Genomic DNA, 16,265 nt, shown 5'->3' on the forward strand with positions numbered 1-16,265 from the left:
AGTGTCCACGGAGACCGGCATCCAGCAGCGCCGGGCAAAGACACCGGGCTTGGGTGCCTCTAGGCCCTGGCTCTTCAGTTCTTCACTTCTCTATGCATTAGTTGCCTCATATGTAAAATGAGGATAATAATGCCTTAATTCATAGGGTGTTCGAGGATATTAAGATGAGGTAATACATGTACAGTGCTTAGAACTGTGCCCAGTTGGCACGTGAACAAATGTTAGTCCTCATTGTCATCATCATCGTTGTTAACATCATTGGACACCTTGTTGAGGAGTGAGGAAGGTATTTATTCTATGGATTAGGTTTTTAAGGTGCTGTCATTAGTTAAAGCAATTTTCATTATATGCCAAGAAGGACTAGAGTTGTAAGTATCTTTGTAGTAGTGTAGAAGTGTCTTCTCTTAAGGATGCACTATATGCCCTAGTGATGTATTTACCCTGTACTCATGCTTGAGGTTTATGAGAATTGGGTTGTATCTAGTTAAGCTATAGTTTTATAGACAACCTACAAAAATGTACGCTTTTATTTTTTTTTCCTAGGGACCAGTTTATGGCATGAATAGGCTTCCACCTCAGCAGTATATCTACGCCTACTCCCAGCAGATGCACACACCACCAGTGCAGAGTTCGTCTGCTTGTATGTTCTCTCAAGAGATGTATGGTCCCCCATTGCGTTTTGAGTCTCCTGCTACAGGAATTCTATCACCTAGGGGTGATGATTACTTTAATTACAGTGTTCAACAGACAAGCACAAATCCACCTTTACCAGAACCAGGTTATTTTACAAAACCTCCAGTTGCAGCTCATGCTTCAAGATCTGCAGAATCAAAGGTTATGGAATTTGGAAAAACCAATTTTGTCCAGCCCGTGCCAGGTGAAGGCATGGGGCCATCTTTGGCAGCACCTGTGCGTGCATCACAGCCAACTCCTTTTAAATTTAATTCAAATTTCAAATCAAACGATGGCGACTTCACGTTTTCCTCACCGCAGGTTGTGGCACAGCCCCCTTCTACGACTTACACTAATAGTGAAAGCCTTTTAGGTCTCCTGACTTCAGACAAACCTTTGCAAGGAGATAGCTACAGTGGACCAGAAGCTGCTCAGACCATTGGACCTCGAAATACATTCAATATTGGAAGCAGAAGTGTGCCTGGAATTTCATTTACTGAAAACATGGGCCCAAATCAGCAAAAGAATTCTGGTTTTCGACGCAGTGATGATATGTTTACTTTCCACGGTCCAGGGAAATCAGTGTTTGGAACACCAGCCGCAGAGCCGGCCAACAAGAGTCATGACACTGATGGGGGTAGTGTGCACGGGGACGAGGACGACGACGGCCCTCACTTTGAGCCAGTGGTGCCTCTTCCCGATAAGATTGAAGTGAGAACTGGTGAGGAGGACGAGGAAGAGTTCTTCTGCAATCGTGCCAAGTTGTATCGTTTTGATGCGGGTTCAAGAGAATGGAAGGAGCGTGGAATTGGCAACGTAAAGATACTAAGGCACAAAACCTCCGGTAAAATCCGCTTACTGATGAGACGCGAGCAAGTGTTGAAAATCTGTGCGAATCACTACATCAGCCCAGACATGGCCCTGGCGCCCAACGCCGGCTCGGACAGGTCCTTTGTGTGGTACGCTCTGGACTATGCAGACGAGTCGCCCAAACCAGAACAGCTTGCTATTAGATTCAAGACACCCGAGGAGGCAGCACTTTTTAAGTGCAAGTTTGAAGAGGCCCAGAGCATGTTAAAAGCCTCAGGAGCAAACAGAGCCACAACCTCCAGTCAGTCTACGAGAACTGTAAAAGAACCCACGGGTCATGACAATAAGGATATTGGCAAATCTGCTGTCGGAAACATGAAATTCGAATTTCAGCTTGCAAAGAAAGAAGGGTCTTGGTGGCATTGTAACAGCTGCTCATTAAAGAATGCCGCAACTGCTGAGAAATGTGTATCCTGCCAAAATCTAAACCCAAGCGCTAAAGAGCTCCTTGGCTCACCATTAGTTGAAACTGTTTCCACTCCTAAACCTGGCTCAGAAAATACTCCAGATAGATTTGCATTGATGACTCCAAAGAAGGAAGGTCACTGGGATTGTAGTATTTGTTTAGTAAGAAATGAACCCACTGTATCTAGATGCATTGCATGTCAGAATACAAAGTCTGCTAACAAAAGTGGATCTTCATTTGTTCAGCAGCCTTCCTTTAAATTTGGCCAGGGAGATCTTCCTAAGTCTGCCAGCAGTGATTTCAGATCTGTTTTTTCAATAAAGGAAGGACAGTGGGATTGCAGTGTTTGCTTAGTACAAAATGAAGGAAGTTCTGCAAAATGTATGGCTTGTCAGAATCCAAGAAAACAGAGTTTTCCTGCTTCTCCTGTCCCAGCACCTGCCTCTTTTAAGTTTGGTGCTTCAGAGACAAGCAAGGCTCCAAAGAGTGGATTTGAAGGAGTTTTTGCTAAGAAGGAAGGACAGTGGGATTGCAGTTTGTGCTTAGTGCGAAACGAGGCAAGTGCGGCCGTGTGTGTGGCTTGTCAGAATCCACCCGCTTCTGCTGCTCCACCACCTGCGTCTTCAGAGACAAGCAAGGCTCCAAACAGTGGACTTGAAGGGATGTTCACCAAGAAGGAAGGACAGTGGGATTGCAGCGTTTGTTTGGTACGAAATGAAGGAGGTTCTACAAAATGTGTGGCTTGTCAGAATCCAAGAAAACAGAGTTTACCTGCTTCTGCTGTCCCAGCACCTGCCTCTTTCAAGTTTGGCGCTTCAGAGACAAGCAAGGCTCCAAAGAGTGGTCCAGAAGGGATATTCACCAAGAAGGAAGGACAGTGGGATTGCAGCGTTTGCTTTGTGCGAAATGAGAGTTCTTCCATAAAATGTGAGGCTTGTGATGTCTCTAAACCAGCCCATAAACCTGTTGCAGAAGAACCTTCAGCTTTCACTTTGGGCTCAACAACTAAGGCAAATGACTCTTCTGGAAGTCAGGTGGGAACAGGATTTAAAAGTAACTTTTCAGAAAAAGCCTTTAAGTTTGGCAATGCAGAACAAGGATTTAAATTTGGGCGTGTGGATCAAGAAACTACACCTTCATTTACATTTCAGAGTTCTTCTAATCCAGACTCTAAGTCAACAAAAGAAGGATTTAGTTTTTCTGTCCCTGTGTCTGCTGATGGGTTTAAATTTGGCATTCAGGAGCCGGGAAGTCAGGGGAGGAAGAGTGAAAAGCCCTTTGGAAATGACGCTGGTTGTCAGGCTCAGGATGCTGGCGGTCAGAAAGACACGAGTGCTGTGGTTCTTGGTCAGACTGGCAGCACTTTTACCTTTGCAGATCTTGCGAAATCAAATCCAGGAGAAGGGTTTCAGTTTGGCAAAAAAGACCCCAATTTCAAGGGCTTTTCGGGTGCTGGAGAGAAGTTATTCTCCTCACAAAGTAGTAAAATGGCTGATAAAGCCGACACTTGTGGTGACCTTGAGAAAGATGATGATGCCTATAAGACTGAGGACAGTGACGATATCCATTTTGAACCAGTCGTCCAGATGCCTGAGAAAGTAGAGCTTGTCACAGGAGAAGAAGATGAGAAAGTTCTTTACTCACAGCGGGTCAAATTGTTTAGGTTTGATGCTGAGATAAGTCAGTGGAAAGAAAGGGGTTTGGGGAACTTAAAAATTCTGAAAAATGAAGTTAATGGCAAACTGAGAATGCTGATGCGGAGAGAGCAGGTGCTGAAGGTGTGTGCCAACCACTGGATCACCACCACCATGCACCTGAAGCCCCTCTCCGGGTCGGACAGGGCCTGGATGTGGTTGGCTAGTGATTTTTCTGATGGCGATGCCAAACTAGAGCAGCTGGCAGCAAAATTCAAAACACCCGAGCTGGCTGAAGAATTCAAACAGAAATTTGAGGAATGCCAGCGCCTTCTGTTAGATATTCCACTGCAGACTCCCCATAAGCTTGTGGATACTGGCAGAGCTGCCAAGCTAATCCAGAGGGCGGAAGAGATGAAGAGCGGACTAAAAGATTTCAAGACGTTTTTGACGAACGATCAAACAAAAGTCACTGACGAAGAGAGTAGTAAGAGCTCAGGAGCAGGAGCTGTCAGTGCTGCGGCCGCGAGTGGCATGCCAAGTCCTGAGGCCACCGGGCCCACCCTCGAGTGGGACAGCTACGACCTAAGGGAGGACGCTCTGGACGACAGCGTGAGTAGCAGCTCAGTGCACGCCTCCCCGCTGGCCAGCAGCCCTGTGAGGAAAAATCTCTTCCGCTTCGGTGAGTCAACCACCGGGTTTAACTTCAGTTTTAAATCTGCTTTGAGCCCGTCTAAGTCTCCTGCCAAGTTGAATCAGAGTGGGGTCTCAGCGGGCACGGATGAAGACTCTGATGTCACTCAGGAGGAGGAGAGAGATGGACAGCACTTCGAACCTGTCGTCCCTTTGCCTGATCTAGTCGAGGTGTCCAGTGGTGAGGAAAATGAACAAGTTGTTTTTAGTCACAGAGCCAAACTCTATAGGTACGATAAAGATGCTGGGCAGTGGAAAGAAAGAGGCATTGGCGACATAAAGATTTTACAGAATTATGATAATAAGCAAGTTCGCATAGTGATGAGAAGGGACCAGGTATTAAAGCTTTGTGCCAACCACAGAATAACTCCAGACATGACTTTGCAAAATATGAAAGGGACAGAAAGAGTGTGGGTGTGGACCGCATGCGATTTTGCAGATGGAGAAAGAAAAGTAGAGCATTTAGCTGTCCGTTTTAAACTACAGGATGTTGCAGACTCGTTTAAGAAAATATTTGATGAAGCAAAACTAGCCCAAGAAAAAGATTTTTTGATAACACCTCATGTTTCTCGTTCGACCACTCCCAGAGAGTCACCCTGCGGCAAAGTCGCGGTAGCTGTGCTAGAGGAAACCACCAGAGAACGGACGGATTCGGCGCAGGGTGATGACGTGGCAGGTGCAACCTCAGAAGTTGGCGGGGTGTCTGGCACACCTGAAACAACAACAAAAGCAGTGGTCTCACCTCCAAAGTTTGTATTTGGTTCTGAGTCTGTTAAAAGCATTTTTAGCAGTGAAAAGTCAAAACCATTTGCATTTGGCAACAGTTCAGCTACCGGGTCTTTGTTTGGATTTAGTTTTAATGCACCTTTGAAAAATAACAGTAGTGAGGCCAGTTCAGCAGCCCAGAGTGGATCTGAAAAAAGAGCGGAGCCTGGTGGTCACCAAGAGTCACAGAGCTCTGATCTCACACCGTCTTCTGACAGCAAAGTCAAAAACCCCTCTCCTGCTTTTCCAAAGGAGCAGTCCTCAACCAGTCACACGTTTAAAACACCAGAAAAGGGTAAGCACTTAGCCTTTAGATTAAGCAGAATTTGTCTCTTTCCTTCCTTCCTCCCTCCCTCCCTTACTTCCTTCCTTTTTCTTTCTTTCTTTCTTTTTTTCTCTCTCGCCCTCCCTCCCTCTCTCCCTCTCTCCCTCCCTCTTTTTTTTTTTTTTTTTAACGTTTATCTTGGTGTGGACTCTTTCTTTGTAGCAGGCTAATGTTTTAGTAAAAGTCAGCTCATAAACACAGTGCTCTGTGAACAGCCAAAAAATACTTGTGCGGATTTTTTTCCTCCCTAAAGGAGTTGACTGGTGAGTGTTCAAATGTTCAAACAGCAGCAGAGAGCTTGTGTGTAGGTTGTTTAGGAGATGTTGGTTCCTGGGAGATGCATCTGTCCGTGCAGAGCACAAGGACTCAGCTCAGCCCTGGGTCCAGCTTAGGGCCTGGAGCGTGAATCACGAGCATGTTCATTCTTCAGGTTATTATCCTCGTGTTCTTGTCACTCAGAGAGCATGGTACTGAGATGTTCACATTTTATGTAAGGCTGTCTTTCCACCCCTTGTTAAATGAGCAAAGAATGAAGCCCTCGGGATAAATGGGTACGTGAGACGGCCACATTGGTGTAAATGGATGGACTCTGGCTTTTATATTTTAAAATTATATTCATTTTGATTCTCCATATGTTCAAAAATGAAATACTCTTTATTTTCTAGGATTTAATTTTAGCCTTTTTAAATCTAATCCAATGGCATTTTGGAGCAGCACTCCTTCCTCCCAGCCTGAGAACAGAGGTACAGAGCTGGCACTGGCAGTGTGAGAGGACATCCGTTTTTCAGCAGCTGCTAGTCCTCAGCAGAGTAACTGGCTGTGTGCAGTTAAGGGCTTAACACTGCAGCATGCATGTGACAGAATGCTGGCGTGACCCCTTAATGCTGCTCTCGTGTACTTGGCTGTCACGTTTTCTCACATGTTGTACAACGTCGTTTTGAGGTAGATCCGTGTGGTCTTTCCCTTTCTCTGTTTTGCACATCAGATGCTGTTTTCAACTGTGGTTAATGAAGACCTGTATGTTACCTAACCTTTATTGTCTGCCAGTGTCCAAACGTGATGGCAGCAGCATGTGTACCACAGGGAACCGAGTGTTTCTTTCAGCGCTTTCTTTTTGGACATGGAAGATGCTGTGTCTGAAAGTAGGCCCCACGTATAAGAGCCACCATTATATCCTGGTGTGTTCCCGGTGTAGTACAGACCACTTGTGGGAGAAAGCGTTGGTGCTGCAGTGGAGCACTTGGCAGCTGGCTCTGTTAGAGACGGTCAAGGAGCAGGTTGTGGAGGTGAAAACTCACTGTTGGGGTTTAATAATATATCTTGAGCAACACAGCTGTGTTACAAGTTGTCAAACAACTAGAGTGATCACACGACAACCTGTGAGTTCTGGGACCCTCAGTTTTACAGTACACCCGTCGTACTGCTTGCTACAGCAGCTCTTAGCCTTTACTCTTCAGGGTGCATTCCTTGAAAAATTGTAGGAACAGTCTGGACTGTTTTCTGTAAAGGGCACATACTTGTACACAGACTCTGCGGGCCCTAGGTGAAGAGTCCCCGATCGGAGAGCAAATTCCCCAAAATACTGCTGCAGGACAAAGAGTTCTGTTCTGTTTCAAGTCCGAGAATGTCATGGTTTCAAAGGACCATAGAGATGAAGACTTGAGGCTGTCTGATAAACAAGAATCTCTGTCTCACAGTGTCTTTTTGTGGTCCTTGGCTAGGAATTAATGCTACGTTTTTGTAACAGAGGAGGATGAAAGGCAAGTTCAGTATTGCAAAAGGGCTGTTCTCTGGATCAGCATCATCCAGTAGAAATAAACTACGACCTGTGTGTAATTAAAAAGCTTCTAGTAGTCACATTTAAAACTAAAAAGAGAAACATGAAATTAATTTTATTAATCTATTCAGCTTAACGCATTATGTCCAAAATACCATTTTAACTTCTAATCAGTATAAAAAATTAATAATGAGATATTTTCCCCCTTGTTTTTGGTGGGTGTTTTTTGTTATCTTCAAAACCCAGTGTGTATTTTTACACTTTGTACTGCAGGTGCTTCACAGCCAAGTGTGGTCAGGCGGCCATATTGGACCGTGCCAGTTGGTACAGAGCATGCTTCATGGTTTGCTTACTCTTATCAGTTCCTTTAGCCAGAAGTCCTTCTTTATAGACCAGAGCACATTGTACGAAGAGTTCCTTTTCTCTCCATCTTTTGCCTTTTTGTTGTTTTGGTTTTTCAGCTAATAGAAATTGTCTTAGGTTCCTACAGGATTATTTACCCAGAGGATAACGGGTTTAATTTAATTTTATCTATTATCATGCTTGGAAATATAGAAAATTGGATATAATTCTAATCACCCACCATCCTTGGCAATTGTTAACTTTCCTTGTAGGATCTCATCGAGGTTGGCTTTGCTTTAGTTTTGTATTTATACTAATCTTTGCTTATGACTTCTTTAATGTTTCCGCTATCGCAAATATATGGATATTTTGCTAAACCATTTAGTATTCCAAGTATGATTGTGGTCGCACTTTTTAAATACCCTTTTAATTTATAGCCATTAATAGTAGTTTTTTCAATGATCAGTAAGTAGAAGCAGGATTTTTTTGGGGGGGGGGGCTGCTTATTAAGTAGATTCTGTGTCCACTAAGGGTTTTTGATAGAACATTGCCTCAGGCTTCTAATTCTAATTCGTGGTTATTATGAGCTGTGTCCAAATCAAAGTATGTGTGTTTTTATCAGCATGCTGTTTTAACCTAAAGATTAAGTTCCATGATTTTTATTTTCAGTTAGAATATTGACAATTAATTACCTAACACCTTGTCTTTATCAATTTTTTTGACTTGTCTTACAGTGGAAGAGAAGAAAAAGCCTGAAGATCTTCCCTCAGATGACGATGTTCTCATTGTGTATGAGCTAACCCCGACCCCTGAGCAAAAAGCTCTTGCAAGCAAACTTCAGCTTCCTCCCACCTTCTTCTGTTATAAGAGCAGGCCAGACTACGTCAGCGAAGAGGAGGAGGACGGTAAGTCTTCTGTTGCTTTAAAGCATTCTGCTCATGCTCCTCATAGTGAACGGGGTGATGAAATTGTTTTCAGCCTGCTTCCTAGAGCCCACCCCTGCTGCCCTGCAGGTCGATACTGATCCTAAATGTATGTGTGAACACTCAGTGCATGTCATAACTGAAAGAGCTGCATTCATTTATTAGCATTCCCTGGGTGGCTGCCGTGAACAGGGCAGGCATTTTGAGGGGACTGAAAGCAATTCTGATTTCCCTGGGGTTTCAGAGGGGTGGGCGAACTGTGAGGCAGAGACAGGGTCTTACTGGGGAAAGCTCTGTGGGCCCTGTCCACGTTTTCAAGCAGAGGAGTTAATACGTGCTCAGAATAATTTCAGCAGGACAGTCGGGCAGTGGTGTGGAGGACTGGGTCGTGGGAACTGGAGATGGGAAGGGGAGGCAGAATGCCAGAGTAGCTCAGACAAGGCATTCGGGGTGTGGAATAGGCAAAGTTGGTTGCTATTTGGATGTGGGGAGTAAGGGAAAGTGTGAAGTTGGAGATAATTTTCCTAGATTCCTGGCTGGAAAATCTCCTGAAATTTACTGGAAGTTCTTTTATTTAATAAACCAAATTATACTTTAAGATGAAGATTTCGACACAGCTGTCAAGAAGCTTAATGGAAAACTATATTTGGATGACTCAGAAAAATGTAGACCATTAGAAGAAAATCTAACAGGTATGTAACAGGAAAATTACTAGTTACAATGTTTTTTAAAAATCTTCTGTTTAAAAGGAATCTCGCAGTCTGGTCACCTCTGTAATTACCAGTTTTGCCTTTTGGTGACTTAAAATATTTAAAAATAATGTGAAGTGAAAAACACTGTGCTCCTGGTGTGCTTGTTCTCCATCAGCATCCAAGGTCTTGTTATTTGGGTCTATAGTCTGTCCATGACACTGAGGGCCATTGTGTGTGGAGTAGTTGGACTTCATCTTCTTTCGTCTTAACTTTCTTTTCCTTGGGTTGTTGGGATTTTCAGATAATGAGAAAGAATGTATTATTGTTTGGGAAAAGAAACCAACAGTTGAAGAAAAGGCAAAAGCAGATACGTTAAAGCTTCCACCTACATTTTTTTGTGGAGTCTGCAGTGACACTGATGAGGACAATGGAAGTGGGGAAGACTTTCAATCAGAGCTTCACAAAGTTCAGGAAGCTCAAGTAAGACCGTCTCTAAGTGTTCCTTCTGGCCCAGTTGCCTCTGTTGACGCGATAAGCTAGAGGGTCCTCACTGCGTGGTAATAATGGGGTGCGTCTGGCAAGCGGTCAGACACCTCGGGCAGCTCTGGCCAGAGGAGGAGGACTCGTGTTCTGCCCGAGGACCGGAGGTCCCCCTGTGACTGGTGTGTGTGCTGGGCTTGGGGAGTCAGGGCGGCAGCGTGGCGGTGCAGATGTCCCTAAGAAGGTCTATGCCCTGCAAAGAACGGTGTTAAGTAGTTCATTTTCTGTGCAAGTTAATTGATTGTGGAGTGGGCAGAGTGGATAGGAAATAGCATTTGAAACTTAGTTCCCCTGACGTATATACCTTGCTTTGCCAATAACTTCATGATTTGGTTACTTTCTTAGCTCAGGTGTAGTAATTTTAGTAGCTGTCAACACCTTGGTGTCTTAATTTGTATTCCATGGAAACTAGAAGACAAGGTCCCTGTCTTGTAATTGTTTACAATCTAATTTTGACATATTCAGAATGGTTCCTTGCCTCTCAAGAAATACTGTTTTTTAAAAATTGTTGGAAAGATGGTTAAAATGAAACAGAGTCCTGGAGTTAGTTATGAATGCAGTGTTTTATTTAAAGGATACGTGGGTAGAGAGAGACGTGGCCCAACACGTGGCCTGAGTCTGTAGGAGACTTACTACCCTTCACCGTCTGTCTGACTCTGAGGAGTCTAGCTGGCCTGCTTTTTTAGTTGTCCACCTAGGATATGCTGCCTGTTCCACAGGCTTCAGCTTATTCATCGGTGCACATATAGCTAGTGGCCATCAGCTGATGTAAAGACATTACTTCCTTGTTTATAACCAAATAGATTTGTGGAAGCCCTATCTGAAGTTTCTCCATCAGCAGCCTTGCTATACTAAATCTGAAGTATATTTTAAATCCCTCAGCAGTTTCCCTGGACTCAGTGGAAGTACACAATTGCGATTTCTCTTAATCATCTTCTGTAATTGCTGCTGCTGCTGGAGGCTTTATTTATTTAAAAATTTATTTATTAAAAAAATTTTTTTTTGGATGCATTGGGTCTTCGTTGCTGCGCACGGGCTTTCTCTAGTTGCAGCGAGCAGGGGCTACTCTTGCGGTGCGCGGGCTTCTCATTGCGGTGGCTTCTCTTGTTGCGGAACACAGGCTCTAAGCACTAGGGCTTCAGTAGTTGTGGCATGTGGGCTCAGCAGTTGTGGCTCACGGGCTCCAGAGCACAGGCTCAGTAGTTGTGGTGCATGGGGTTAGTTGCTCCGTGGCATGTGGGATCTTCCCGGACCAGGGCTCGAACCCGTGTCTCCTGCATTGGCAGGTGGATTCTTAACCACTGCGCCACCAGGGAAGTCCCATGTCTTGAGATTTTTAATCCTTCTGCTTTCATCCACTTTTCAGAGGCTTCTTCTAGTCGCTCTATCTGTTTCAGTCCAATTCAGCTGTAGGTGCTGGGAGAGGTAGGATGGAAGGTGGAATGGGAGAGAGAAAAGTATGCTTACTCCATTTTGTCCAGAACTCCAAGTCCTCAATTTCTTTTAAAATAGGGTGTATGATCCTTTTCGTCAATCAGTACTTAATGGCATAGTTATTTGTTACTTCCTCTTTGCAGAAATCCCAGAATGAGGACATAACTAGCATGGCGGACAGTGTGTGTACAGATGGCAGTAAAGTGACTGTACCATTTTTGTGTAAATCTGAAGAACCAGAGTTTACTACCAAATCTATTAGTTCACCATCTATTTCTTCTGAAACTGTCGATAAACCTGTGGATTTATCTACTAGAAAGGAAAATGATGCAGATTCTACAAGCCAAGGTACAATTTGATATATGTTTATAAAAACCTTCTAGGCATGCATTACTACATAAGGTACACCTGTGATTTTGAGAAGATAGACTTTTAAATGCAGATCCAGAAACTCCCTTTCTTAAAACAAAATTTGAGATGTATAAAGGGGCATGAAATATTTCGCTTTTATGAGCTTATTTTTTACAATTGAAAATACAAAAAATCTTTGGGTATTTCCTGAAATCCTGCCTTTGAATGAATGTTTTAGATTATATTAGATTGTGTAAAGCAGGAACTGTATAGCTCTCTATCTGACTTAGTATAGATCTACATCTCATTTTTAAAAAATGATTTTGGGTATGCTTTTGGTATATTGTTCATTGAGAATAGTACCTGAAAACTTAATAACAATGAAGAAGCTCAGAACTTGGATGTCTTTCATAAGTTTTCTTCAGAGAGATAACCAGATTATAAATGTTCCACACCCCATCCCACCCCATCCCTCTCAGTAGTACAGCAGGTCCTACCCCCATTCTCTTTGGGTCCTGAGTAAAGCTTTGATGTTCAACATGTATTAAATGAAATATTAAATTGCTCTTTTCCTTTTGCCAGTGGAAAGCAAAACAGTTTCATTTGGATTTGGAAGTAGCACAGGGCTGTCATTTGCAGACTTGGCTTCCAGTAATTCTGGGGATTTTGCTTTTGGGTCCAAAGGTAAGATCAGGAGGAGCGGTTTTAATGATCGTATTACAGAAATATGCACACCTGGGGGAGCAAGCCCTTTGTTAATTCACCCGGCCATTTGTTTCCCCAGCCTGCCCTCCAGCTGTCTAGTGTTGTAATAAAGGAAGGGCCTCTGTTTTATTGCTACTTTTGCTATTATTAATATAACCATAAGAATTTTCTCTTCATTCATTGTAACTCATGGTGCTAGTCTTCCTCATCCTGAAATGCAGAACCGTCACTCCAGTTTTGGAATAACCTTGGGACTGGCACATTGTTCTTTTAGTTATACTTTTGATTTACTAATATTTCAAGATTTGTGCATCAGTAATTTTTAAGGAGATGATTTTGCAGTTTTTTATTTTTGCAATATCCTTGATTGTGCTTTTTAATATAAGGGTTGTGCTCATTTATAACTGGTGAGCTTTCCCATCTTTTCCAGTGATTTTTTTCTATTTTTGGTCCATTTGGGTATCATTTGTAGAAAATAATCCGTTTCCTTGATTGTTTCAAAAGCTTGAAACAATTAGCATGTTTTCTCATTCTTAAGATAGCTTTCATGTATCTGATTATAGCACCACCTAAATTGAACAAGATGCTTGGTTTGTCAAATAAATTTTATTGAAGATACATACTTATTACATGATTAATCTAATTCAGAATAGTGTTCTTCCCTCTCTCATATTTTTACTTGTTTCACTAACACTGGGTTTAGCCAATCAGCAAAACAAAAAACAAAAAAAACACAGTTCCTGTCACTTATGGAAACACATATAAAACTTTTAGAAATTACCTTCAGATGCTACGTTATGTTGGAATTCATAGCTTCACTGATGTCAGGTTACTTTATTTTTAATTTATTAATAAGTAGCCTGAAGTCACAGGGTCATAGGTCAACAAATACAACAGTATAGTGGGTATAATTATCCACAAATAAAAAGCCAAATAAAAATTGATGTGTTAGGTTGCTTGATACTTGGTATACCTTTTTCAAAGTACTCCATCAGTACTGTACAATAAAGTGTGAGGTAGGCAAGACTCATGCTGTGTGGGAGGCTCTCCCTGAGTATTATTTGCTGATGTTCACTCCTTTTTCCGTGAGATTATTTACCAAGCTCTTTTTTAAACTACACTTCTTGTTTTGTTCTTAGATCTGACAGGAATTTGTGCTTTGTCTTTTCAAAGAAGTAGCTTTTGGTTTTATCAGTTCTTTTGTTTATGTTTTTTATTTATCTTCAGATTTTGTCACTACTTTCCTTTAAATTATCATTAGTTTTCTTGCATGTTGAATGCCTGCTTTATTTAATTTAGATTGTGCTAGTAAGCACAGAATAGCATTTTGAAACTAAAGTCCCCTGGAATCAATTTCATAGCTTTTCATGGGGAATTTTCACACTACTGTAAGTTTTTTTAATATTTTAGAATTTCATCTTGCCTTCTTTGATTAAGAGCTTGTGGGATTAAAAAAATTTTTTTAAGGTAATCAATTTCACCAGAATGTTTTTTTGTTTTTTAAACTTATTTCTGGCATTGTGTGGACCTTTCTGATCTTAAACTTTTTGTTTTGGTTGGTTTTAAGCTACGAGGAGTCTTTTTTTTTTTTAATCCTTTCCTCCTCTTCTGTTATGTGTTATTTCTGTGGTGATTACTTTTTCTTCATCTGTTCATTTTATTTTTGTTTCATGTTTTCTTTTGTTCCTTTTTTATCCCGTCTTCTCCTGAAAGTCCTCTTCACAGGCAGGTCTGTCAGTCCCTCCCTGTCTTTTGTGTAATATTTCATATGGAAACTAAGAGAACACAAGGAACACCTGTTTATCTGCTGCTCCCCTTTGTCTGTGGTTTGACATTTTATCTTATTTCCTTGAGATTCTGTAATGTTTTCATTAAACCTGGACACAGAGTGGAAGCTTCCTAGGTACTGTTATCTAGAGCACAGTTGTTGTTAAGTTGATATTACTGATGTGTGCACATCTTTATACTCCTACTGTATAAGTTCTTTCTTCTGTCCCTTTAGAACAGTGGTTTTCAACTCTTGGCTTCATATTAGAATTTCTTGGGAGCTTTTTAAAGAAAAAAGAAACACCTGATAGTTATGTTGGGCTCTCTGGGCCTGCGGCCCAGGCATTGGTATTTTACAGAAGCTGTTGGTGTGATTTTAACATGCACCCAGTGTTAAGAACCATTGCTTCAGAGGAATTTTGAGACTCTCTGCCATACCTCTCAGGGTATTGGGGTAATTTAAATTTTTTTTCTGCTTGGGAGTTCTGAGCCAGTTATTTTTGAGCCCTACGCCTGTGTATCATGTAGATCTGTGGTTACTGTTCTCAGGAAGCCCCACACACAACCCGAGATTGTGCTCTTCTTGTTTCAGAGCATTCTTTTGCTGTATCTTCTTAAGAATTTTTTTTCTTGTTTCCTGTTTTTTTCTCCCCATTAAACCTTGCTTAGGAGTTACTGCTTTAGACACTCATTTTGTTCTTTCTTCAGGGTGCTGAGTTTTTAACTGATCCATGACATTTTTGCCTTCTCCTGAGTTTTTGCATCAGATGTAGGATTAGAGAGCAGTGATTTTTGTCAGCAAGTGATGAAGAGTTGGGAGGTTTCTTTCCCCTAAGATAGTGGGGAATGTATTAGCAGGTTGGGTCCTCACATTCGAGATGCGGGTGAAGAAGCTTTTAGTTTTCACGTTTAGTTTTCACCTTCTCCCTGTGAGGGAGAGTAAAAGTCTTTGTTCCTCTGCGTGGGAGTGGGGACCCTTTTCACCCCTTAACTAAGTTAAGCCTAGTATTGCTTGAGGACAGTGGGGGTCAGCTTCTCCCAAGGCTGCCAGTGCCACCTGGCCAAGAAGTTTAAGCTCCAGCCCTAGTACCTTAGGAGGAAGTTGAAGTAGAGAAGTTATAAACGTGTTTAGTCTACTTCGGCTAATATGGAAGTAGCAGATTTGGCTTCTTTGGGAACATGTTTAGGTTCAAAAGTTATATTTTTCATGTGATAGAATGTTTTATGAAATGAACTACCTTTGGAGCTGAGCTGGGTTTTCAGAGTTTCAACGTATGTACTTTTAATTAAGAACCTGCATCATTACTGAAAGTTCTTCTGTAGTTTAGTGTCATGAAGACCTAAGGCTCCGACAATCCTAGACCCTATCTGTATATCCAGGCATAAACGTTACTAAAAGTCCTGTGTACTCGCCACATGAGTTTAACATGCCAGAAGAGTACAAGTTTAAACATTTTTATTAGAAGTATGTTACATCATTGGAAATTAGATTCATTGATAAAGTAATCTAACTGGGATTAAGAGCTTATTAAAATAGATACCACTGTTTAAGTATCCTAATTTATTCATCAGATAAAAATTTCCAGTGGGCAAATACTGGAGCAGCTGTGTTCGGAGCACAGTCAGCCAGTAAAGTTGGCGAAGATGAAGATGGTAGTGATGAAGAGGTAGTTCATAATGAAGATATCCATTTTGAACCAATAGTGTCATTACCAGAGGTAAATATTAAAGAGTGAAAACCTTACTAATAACGTCACATTTTAAGTTTAAAACTTGACGTGGGCTTGATTTGTAGGGCTGGCCTTTATTTGCATTGCATTTCTTTCAGAACATTGACCGTTTCAAATGGAAGCTCTTTATTAGAAGTTCAGCCTTTAAGTTCAAATAGTCGTGTGTGTGCGTGTGTGTGTGTGCGTGTGTGTGTGTGTGTGTTACGCGGGCCTCTCACTGCTGTGGCCTCTCCCGTCGCGGAGCACAGGCTCCGGACGCGCAGGCTCAGCGGACATGGCTCACGGGCCCAGCCGCTCCACGGCATGTGGGATCTTCCCGGACCGGGGCATGAACCCGTGTCCCCTGCATCGGCAGGCTGACTCTCAACCACTGCGCCACCAGGGAAGCCCTCAAATAGTCTTTTTAAAGAAATTTACATACAAGTGTTATTTGGTAAATTCTATATGAAATCTTTGGGAAGAACTTAATTTTTTCATGTTTGTTTTCAGTAATGTAATTCTAGGGGCAAAAAAAAAAAAAAAACCCCAACCAACATCTAATCTCTCATTTGCCACAGTCCTTTCAATAAAAAGTAAATTGAACTTTTTCTGGACAAGAATGTTTTAGGCAAATTACTTTTATCAGTTTCAACCTCAATC

At 42.1% G+C, this 16,265-nt stretch overlaps 1 protein-coding gene across 5 annotated transcripts in view; it reads left to right on the plus strand.

Annotated features, from left to right (window-relative positions):
* The window catches only part of LOC309815974 (E3 SUMO-protein ligase RanBP2), a 49,561-nt gene that overhangs the window by 31,409 nt on the left and 1,887 nt on the right, over nucleotides 1–16,265 (plus strand). For 3 of the 5 annotated variants that reach the window (XM_082643084.1, XM_082643086.1, XM_082643085.1), the window contains 7 exons: nucleotides 544–5,335; nucleotides 8,219–8,389; nucleotides 9,007–9,099; nucleotides 9,401–9,579; nucleotides 11,217–11,421; nucleotides 12,007–12,108; nucleotides 15,469–15,614. In XM_082643084.1, the coding sequence (XP_082499210.1) occupies nucleotides 544–5,335; nucleotides 8,219–8,389; nucleotides 9,007–9,099; nucleotides 9,401–9,579; nucleotides 11,217–11,421; nucleotides 12,007–12,108; nucleotides 15,469–15,614 (5,688 nt within the window). Of the gene's footprint in view, nucleotides 1–543; nucleotides 5,336–6,030; nucleotides 6,109–8,218; nucleotides 8,390–9,006; nucleotides 9,100–9,400; nucleotides 9,580–11,216; nucleotides 11,422–12,006; nucleotides 12,109–15,468; nucleotides 15,615–16,265 lie in introns of all 5 variants that reach the window. The other 2 variants (XM_082643088.1, XM_082643087.1) reach the window with 2 other exon arrangements.

The sequence above is a fragment of the Mesoplodon mirus genome (genome assembly GCF_964341445.2).
Source record: "Mesoplodon mirus genome assembly, chromosome: 14".
Lineage (NCBI taxonomy): Eukaryota > Metazoa > Chordata > Mammalia > Artiodactyla > Ziphiidae > Mesoplodon > Mesoplodon mirus.